Here is a 9163-nt window from a genome sequence, read left to right as displayed (position 1 = left end):
CCAAAGTATAAAATACAAAATGTTTCCAGAATATAGAGCTAATTTTCACAACCTTAATCTCCCTTCTGCCACAGAAAGGACACGATGAAGAGTGAAGCTCTGACGGACCTTTCTGAAAATCTCCTGACTTTAGTTTCTCTCTATTCTCCATGTAACATGAGCGGAATAAAGACAATTGAAATTGCATCTCTGTGTATCGCTTGTAATATGTTACGCTGTGTGCCAAAGGTTTTCTCATGTCTGGTATAGACGTAAAGATTTTGTGTTGATGCCATTAAGAATAGGAATTGTGTAAACACTGATTTTAATAGAATATATTGATAACTTACCTCAAATGGTACCAGAGAAAAAGACAAACGTTTAACATATACATGTATCGCCTACATTATTATAATGTTGTAGTAATACAGTGAGCTCCAAAAGTATTAGGACAGTGTAGGTTTATTTGTTTGTTTTGGTTCTGTACTCCAGAAGTGGTACAATGACTTTGGGGTTAAAGTTCAGACTGTCAGCTGTCATTTGAGGGTATTTCTATCCATATCGGGTGAACCATTTAGAAATTACAGCACTTTTTGTACACAGCTCCCCCATTGTAGGGGACCAAAAGTATTGGAACAAATTCACTTATGTGTATTAAAGTAGAAAAAAGTTAAATATTCCTAGCACACAATTACATTAATAATTTTAATATGACTCTTGAAATATTGTATTTTCACTGTGTGTTTAAAATATGTAACCCACCACCTGGATTCGGTCTGATGAAGCAACATTTGAACATTTGTTTTTTTTACATGGGATAAAAGTAGAGACTCAGAGCTACAACATGGTATATCATACACTACAGTTGAGGGACAATGGGAAAGTCATTCTGCTTTGAAAGTTGATCAACTTGAAACTTCACTTTTGAGAAAATGGCCTTTGGATGTTTTGCTATCTAGTGAAGAGCTCTTCTTTGTCTATACCCATTCAGCATCGTTCACACCCTCTTAAGCTTTAGCCCGACTCATCTTGTTTCGCTCTCAGAGTGTTCAGAACGAACACTTGACGCTCTGGCCGATGATTTCTTTACCTCTGGATAACATGAAAACAGTCTAACCAGCTCTGCTGGCAACAATTTCATTACACTTTTTTTCCAGATGTTTACTGACACCGGCCATATTCAACAGGTGTTGTACACACGTCACGAGCCAGGATTTATGACTGATTTAAGATGAAATCGTCAACTCTGTTACTTTATTTGGCACTTAAAATAGTCTATTTATTTTAAATTAAAACGTTTTTTGTGATTAAGTTCAACATGAGCTCTTTATGACAGAATGTTCAAATGAGGTGAAATCAAAGATTTTCTTCACCAGGTTACACATCTTAAAAAGGCACTGAATTGGTGTCACGGCCCAGTGTCATACTTACAAATATCTTGATGAGTAGTTAATATTTACTTGTTTAAATTAGTTGTTTACACACAGAAATACCACACGTTGTTAATCTTTCACTTAAACGTAGGGGCAGATAATTGTTTGTTTTTGTTTTCAGTTTTAATTATTTATTTTTTTAAATCAGCTAGCCAATAGGGCGACGACAGACCAGGCTCAACTTGCCCAACTGTTCCGTTGACTCTTAATGTCAATCTCTGTGGTAACAAATGGAAGACAGACAGACAGACAGACAGACAGACAGACAGACAGACAGACAGACAGACAGACAGACAGACAGACAGACAGACAGACAGACAGACAGACAGACAGACAGACAGACAGACAGACAAAATCAATCAATCAATCAATCAATCCAGGGCAGTATACTGGAAATCCAGTTCCTCTTTATTATATTATGGCCATCGACATTCTGTGGAGGTATCTTCCTTTTTTTATCAATATATTTTGTGACATTTTCCAATTCAAACAAAACATCAGCAAGCATGGAAGGTGTGATATCAACGGTATGCTTAAAATCACATGATTGTTTCAAAACAGAGTCAATAGACACAAGATACCACAAATAAAAGCATTCAAAGATGTTCAAACATTCAAAGATGATACAAGGATCCCAAGTTACAGGAAATGCATGTGAATTTGTATAAATCATGGAGCAGTTACATCTGGAAAAATGTCAAATGTATCAACTACATTGAGTAACTATTTAATTGACCAAGGCATGTTTCTACAAAGACCAAATCAACTACCACACTCTGTCGTTGGACAGTTCAGTGTGAGACGCCGGCAGTGGGCTGCTTTTGCTTCTGTGTTTTGAACAGACCTGGGTTCAAGACCTATTCAAAATCATTCTAAATACTTTTGTTGTGCTTGACTGAGCTTGCCTGTTGCAATCAGTAGAAAATCCCTAAATGTGAAAAAAACCTGCCCACCTGGCACTCTTAAGGAGCCTTAAGCAAACGCTGAAACTATCTGAAGGATTTTCGAATAGTATTTGAACCCAGGTCTGGTGTTGTACGGCGGAGTCGGGACCTCAGACCTCTCTCCCCTCCAGCTTTTTAACGACTCCTCTCCCTCCCAGTTTATCGATGAAGACGGAGCTGTCTTTGGCGTCTGACATGTCGTTCACCTGCCACTCAAACTTCAGACCTGTGAAACACACGAGAACACAGCCAAGTCAGTCAATTCTCTTCTTTTTTTTAAGGAATGGGGCAGTCCAAATCCTAAACATATTTTAGTTAGTTTAAATAAAGAGTGGTGAAATAGGCAGGTTTCTACCCCATGCTGCGGTTCTGGAGGACCTTAGCATGCTAGACCACCCAAGGTCACTCGTCTACCATTTCTGTCATTCATCAGGCTCATGAGCGCTAGAATCCCGCTGTTGAAAAAAATAACAAAGTGGACACCCCGTCTCTGTTTTGGTAAAAAGCTGATGGACGGGCCTGGAGAAATGTAACCACTCTAATTCATAGACAGCGCTATGTATGCAAGGACTGACTATCCATGATATAAAAATTATAGTTTTATTCATGCTATGAGTCTATACCCTATTGTTTACAGTTATGTTGTTTACAAACATTGGAGTAAAACAATCTCATATTTTGGGTTCTGATGAGGTAAGATCAGGGGCGTGTCCAGGGTGTGGTCCAGGGTGGCCAGTGTCCCCCTGAAATCTGATTGGCCGCCCCAGTGCCCCTCCCCCTCCCCCCCTAGAAATTCAGAGATCGGATAGGTAGTCTCTGAATATATTGATAATTTTGACCAAGACACACATCGACAGCAAGACGCAATCTCACCGGAGAAAGCACCCAAGCTAGCGCAACAGCGCCCCTGTGTCTTAGTATGTGTTGACCTTGTATCTGATGCTGTCTGGACAAACAGAGTAGGGCATGTCCAGACAGAAAGACTAGGCATGTCCAGACAGCATCAGATACATGGTCTAGTCATACTGAGACAGAGAGGTGCTGTTTCACTGTCCAGACAGCATCAGATACATGGTCTACACATACTGAGACAGAGAGGTGCTGTTTCCCTGTCCAGACAGCATCAGATACATGGTCTACACATACTGAGACAGAGAGGAGCTGTTTCACTGTCCAGACAGCATCAGATACATGGTCTACTCATACTGAGACAGAGAGGTGCTGTTTCCCTGTCCAGACAGCATCAGATACATGGTCTACATTTACATTTACATTTAAGTCATTTAGCAGACGCTCTTATCCAGAGCGACTTACAAATTGGTGAATTCACCTTCTGACATCCAGTGGAACAGCCACTTTACAAGTCTACTCTTACTGAGACAGAGAAGAGCTGTTTGTCATGCTCGGATGCTTTCTCTAGTGAAATGGATTCAGCCTCTAGTGAATTGAATGCAAATTATGAAATACGTATTTAAGTTAGTTCCTTTTTTAAATTGTCAAATATTTTGGGGAAGCCTGGTTTCCCTTGGCATCTATGAATACACGCTACTCTGTAGACTGATTGTGATTCCACGGATGGTGTTTTAATAGATAGTCCCTTTCTATTTAAATGGCAGGTGCACAGTGCACTGTAGACGAAGGTTACCTACTTAACCTGCTTTCTGAAGTGATTTGTTTGACAATCAGATGAAAACCTCATGAGTTGTTTTTAGTTCATGACACAGTCAAACATAATACAGTAAATTAGGCTAGATGTCCATCAAAATGTGTGTAAAACTAGGATGTCCTGTTGATGTCTCCTGGCCACCTCATTGGCCCTGGCCACCTCATTGGCCCTGGCCACCTCATTGGCCCTGGCCACCTCATTGGCCCTGGCCACCTCATTGGCCCTGGCCACCTCCTTGGCCCTGGCCACCTCCTTGGCCCTGGCCACCTCCTTGGCCCTGGCCACCTCCTTGGCCCTGGCCACCTCCTTGGCCCTGGCCACCTCCTTGGCCCTGGCCACCTCCTTGGCCCTGGCCACCTCATTCGCCCTGGCCACCTCATTCGCCCTGGCCACCTCCTTCGCCCTGGCCACCCCAATCAACACACCACTGGGTACGACAGTTGAACTCAGCTCATGAGGCATTTCTAAGTAATATTGTTCAAGAGTCAATAGGCATGACCTCGTACCCCTGCACATGGACTCGGTACTGATACCCCGTGTATATAGCCAAGTTATTATCTACTAGGTACTGGTACCCTGTGTATATAGCCTAGTTATTATCTACTAGGTACTGGTACCCTGTGTATATAGCCAAGTTATTATCTACTAAGTACTGGTACCCTGTGTATATAGCCTAGTTATTATCTACTAGGTACTGGTACCCCGTGTATATAGCCAAGTTATTATCTACTAGGTACTGGTACCCTGTGTATATAGCCTAGTTGTTATCTACTAGGTACTGGTACCCTGTGTATATAGCCTAGTTGTTATCTACTAGGTACTGGTACCCTGTGTATATAGCCTAGTTGTTATCTACTAGGTACTGGTACCCTGTGTATATAGCCTAGTTGTTATCTACTAGGTACTGGTACCCTGTGTATATAGCCTAGTTGTTATCTACTAGGTACTGGTACCCTGTGTATATAGCCAAGTTATTATCTACTAGGTACTGGTACCCTGTGTATATAGCCTAGTTATTATCTACTAGGTACTGGTACCCTGTGTATATAGCCAAGTTATTATCTACTAGGTACTGGTACCCTGTGTATATAGCCAAGTTATTATCTACTAGGTACTGGTACCCTGTGTATATAGCCTAGTTGTTATCTACTAGGTACTGGTACCCCGTGTATATAGCCAAGTTATTATCTACTAGGTACTGGTACCCTGTGTATATAGCCTAGTTATCATTACTCAGTACTGGTACCCTGTGTATATAGCCTAGTTATTATCTACTAGGTACTGGTACCCCGTGTATATAGCCAAGTTATTATCTACTAGGTACTGGTACCCTGTGTATATAGCCTAGTTATTATCTACTAGGTACTGGTACCCTGTGTATATAGCCTAGTTATTATCTACTAGGTACTGGTACCCCGTGTATATAGCCAAGTTATCATGGACTCAAGTTATCATCTACTAGGTACTGGTACCCCGTGTATATAGCCTAGTTATCATTACTCAGTACTGGTACCCCTTGTATATATAGCCAAGTTATCATCTACTAGGTACTGGTACCCCGTGTATATAGCCAAGTTATCATCTACTAGGTACTGGTACCCCGTGTATATAGCCATGTTATCATCTACTAGGTACTGGTACCCCGTGTATATAGCCATGTTATCATCTACTAGGTCCTGGTACCCCGTGTATATAGCCAAGTTATCATCTACTAGGTACTGGTACCCCGTGTATATAGCCTAGTTATTATCTACTAGGTACTGGTACCCCGTGTATATAGCCATGTTATCATCTACTAGGTACTGGTACCCCGTGTATACACTAGGCTACCCTGCCGCCTCATGAGATGAGGTTGAACGGTTTTGAAAGACACCTAAACTCTTACCTTGGAACTTTGCTTTAATGTATTGCTTAGAGCTGGCGTATTTCATCTTCTTTTTGATAGTTGAGTGTTCTGGAGCCCTGCGATTCAAACAGAAGAATACTACGTTTAGAAAGTACTCCCAAACATTCTGCCTTGAGGCAATGAACAAATCCTCTCTCTCACACACACACGTCCTCCATTCAATATGGCCGACATGGTATTGTTATTCATGGCGTACAGTCCATGTAATTCTAACTCTACGGTCCAACATGATTTATAGTCAACGTTCCTTGGGGCTGTCCTTGCTCTCCCAGCAACAGTCATACTGGGTTAATTATTGTAATCTATTTATTCAAACTCTTTTTAACCTATGTTATTCTCACTTTTTAGCCAACCTACCACATGATGAAGACCAGGTCCTCTTTGGGGCTGTCCTTGCTCTCCAAGGAACAGTCGTACGGGGTTATGGCCCAACCTACCACATGATGAAGACCAGGTCCTCTTTGGGGCTGTCCTTGCTCTCCCAGGAACAGTCGTACGGGGTTATGGCCCAACCTACCACATGATGAAGACCAGGTCCTCTTTGGGGCTGTCCTTGCTCTCCCATGAACAGTCGTACAGGGCATAGCGGCAGTCATCTGTCGGCATCATGTTGACGATCTTCCTGAATACGTCCTCCTCCCCGTTCAGGTCCTTGACCTTAATTGATTGGTAATTGATTAATTGATAACAAATTAGATAGAACTTTTTCCAGATATTCACGTTACTAACCCTAACCCCAATTATAATAGTGAGAAAGTTTGGACATTGCGGTTTCTGCATTTTGATACATTAACATGAGACTACATAATTATATGGCAGCCATATTAGCTCCCAATTACATTATACAGAATGTTCTGAATTTTAAACAATGCTACGTGTAACTGAATGTCTAGGATTAGAACAAGGAAATACTTGTCATGAATGGATTAAAGGAAGGCATTAAAGGCACTAACATGGCGCCCATTCTATAAGTTGCCCGAACACTCCGATTGCTTACAAAATGTCACCCTATTTCCTACGGGGAAGGCAGGTAGCCTGGCGGGTAGGAGCGTTAACCCACTGTTCCCTGGGGGGCTGTTAACCCACTGTTCCCTGGGGGGGGCTTGTTAACCCACTGTTCCCTGGGGGGGCTGTTAACCCACTGTTCCCTGGGGGGGCTGTTAACCCACTGTTCCCTGGGGGGCTGTTAACCCACTGTTCCCTGGGGGGGCTGTTAACCCACTGTTCCCTGGGGGGGCTGTTAACCCACTGTTCCCTGGGGGGCTGTTAACCCACTGTTCCCTGGGGGGGCTGTTAACCCACTGTTCCCTGGGGGCTGTTAACCCACTGTTCCCTGGGGGCTGTTAACCCACTGTTCCCTGGGGGGGCTGTTAACCCACTGTTCCCTGGGGGGGCTGTTAACCCACTGTTCCCTGGGGGGCTGTTAACCCACTGTTCCCTGGGGGGGCTGTTAACCCACTGTTCCCTGGGGGGGGCTGTTAACCCACTGTTCCCTGGGGGGCTAACCCACTGTTCCCTGGGGGGCTGTTAACCCACTGTTCCCTGGGGGCTGTTAACCCACTGTTCCCTGGGGGGCTGTTAACCCACTGTTCCCTGGGGGGGCTGTTAACCCACTGTTCCCTGGGGGGGCTGTTAACCCACTGTTCCCTGGGGGGCTGTTAACCCACTGTTCCCTGGGGGGGCTGTTAACCCACTGTTCCCTGGGGGGCTGTTAACCCACTGTTCCCTGGGGGGCTGTTAACCCACTGTTCCCTGGGGGGGCTGTTAACCCACTGTTCCCTGGGGGGGCTGTTAACCCACTGTTCCCTGGGGGGCTGTTAACCCACTGTTCCCTGGGGGGGCTGTTAACCCACTGTTCCCTGGGGGGGCTGTTAACCTGTTCCCTGGGGGGTTAACCCACTGTTCCCTGGGGGGCTGTTAACCCACTGTTCCCTGGGGGGCTGTTAACCCACTGTTCCCTGGGGGGCTGTTAACCCACTGTTCCCTGGGGGGGCTGTTAACCCACTGTTCCCTGGGGGGGCTGTTAACCCACTGTTCCCTGGGGGGGCTGTTAACCCACTGTTCCCTGGGGGGCTGTTAACCCACTGTTCCCTGGGGGGGCTGTTAACCCACTGTTCCCTGGGGGGCTGTTAACCCACTGTTCCCTGTTCCCTGTTCCCTGGGGGGCTGTTAACCCACTGTTCCCTGGGGGCTGTTAACCCACTGTTCCCTGGGGGGCTGTTAACCCACTGTTCCCTGGGGGGCTGTTAACCCACTGTTCCCTGGGGGGGCTGTTAACCCACTGTTCCCTGGGGGGGCTGTTAACCCACTGTTCCCTGGGGGGCTGTTAACCCACTGTTCCCTGGGGGCTGTTAACCCACTGTTCCCTGGGGGGGGCTGTTAACCCACTGTTCCCTGGGGGGGCTGTTAACCCACTGTTCCCTGGGGGGGCTGTTAACCCACTGTTCCCTGGGGGGCTGTTAACCCACTGTTCCCTGGGGGCTGTTAACCCACTGTTCCCTGGGGGGGCTGTTAACCCACTGTTCCCTGGGGGGGCTGTTAACCCACTGTTCCCTGGGGGGGCTGTTAACCCACTGTTCCCTGGGGGGCTGTTAACCCACTGTTCCCTGGGGGGGGGCTGTTAACCCACTGTTCCCTGGGGGGGGCTGTTAACCCACTGTTCCCTGGGGGGCTGTTAACCCACTGTTCCCTGGGGGGCTGTTAACCCACTGTTCCCTGGGGGGCTTTAACCCACTGTTCCCTGGGGGGCTGTTAACCCACTGTTCCCTGGGGGGCTGTTAACCCACTGTTCCCTGGGGGGCTGTTAACCCACTGTTCCCTGGGGGGGCTGTTAACCCACTGTTCCCTGGGGGCTGTTAACCCACTGTTCCCTGGGGGGGCTGTTAACCCACTGTTCCCTGGGGGGCTGTTAACCCACTGTTCCCTGGGGGGCTGTTAACCCACTGTTCCCTGGGGGCTGTTAACCCACTGTTCCCTGGGGGGGCTGTTAACCCACTGTTCCCTGGGGGGGCTGTTAACCCACTGTTCCCTGGGGGGGGCTGTTAACCCACTGTTCCCTGGGGGCTGTTAACCCACTGTTCCCTGGGGGGGCTGTTAACCCACTGTTCCCTGGGGGGGCTGTTAACCCACTGTTCCCTGGGGGGGGGCTGTTAACCCACTGTTCCCTGGGGGGCTGTTAACCCACTGTTCCCTGGGGGCTGTTAACCCACTGTTCCCTGGGGGGCTGTTAACCCAC

At 46.5% G+C, this 9163-nt stretch overlaps 1 protein-coding gene across 1 annotated transcript in view; it reads right to left on the bottom strand.

Moving 5' to 3' along the window:
- Positions 1-1787: 1787 nt before the first annotated feature.
- Positions 1788-9163, bottom strand: part of LOC135531506 (cofilin-2-like) — a 29826-nt gene continuing 22450 nt past the window's right edge. The window contains exons 3-5 of the mRNA XM_064959534.1: positions 6446-6585; positions 5908-5984; positions 1788-2582 (exon numbers count right to left, since the gene is read on the bottom strand). Coding sequence (XP_064815606.1) covers positions 2467-2582; positions 5908-5984; positions 6446-6585 — 333 coding nt within the window. The 3' untranslated portion in view covers positions 1788-2466. The remainder of the gene's footprint in view (positions 2583-5907; positions 5985-6445; positions 6586-9163) is intronic.

Source organism: Oncorhynchus masou, unplaced genomic scaffold, assembly GCF_036934945.1.
Source record: "Oncorhynchus masou masou isolate Uvic2021 unplaced genomic scaffold, UVic_Omas_1.1 unplaced_scaffold_1610, whole genome shotgun sequence".
NCBI lineage: Eukaryota > Metazoa > Chordata > Actinopteri > Salmoniformes > Salmonidae > Oncorhynchus > Oncorhynchus masou.
This window is presented reverse-complemented; position numbering and strand designations above follow the sequence as displayed.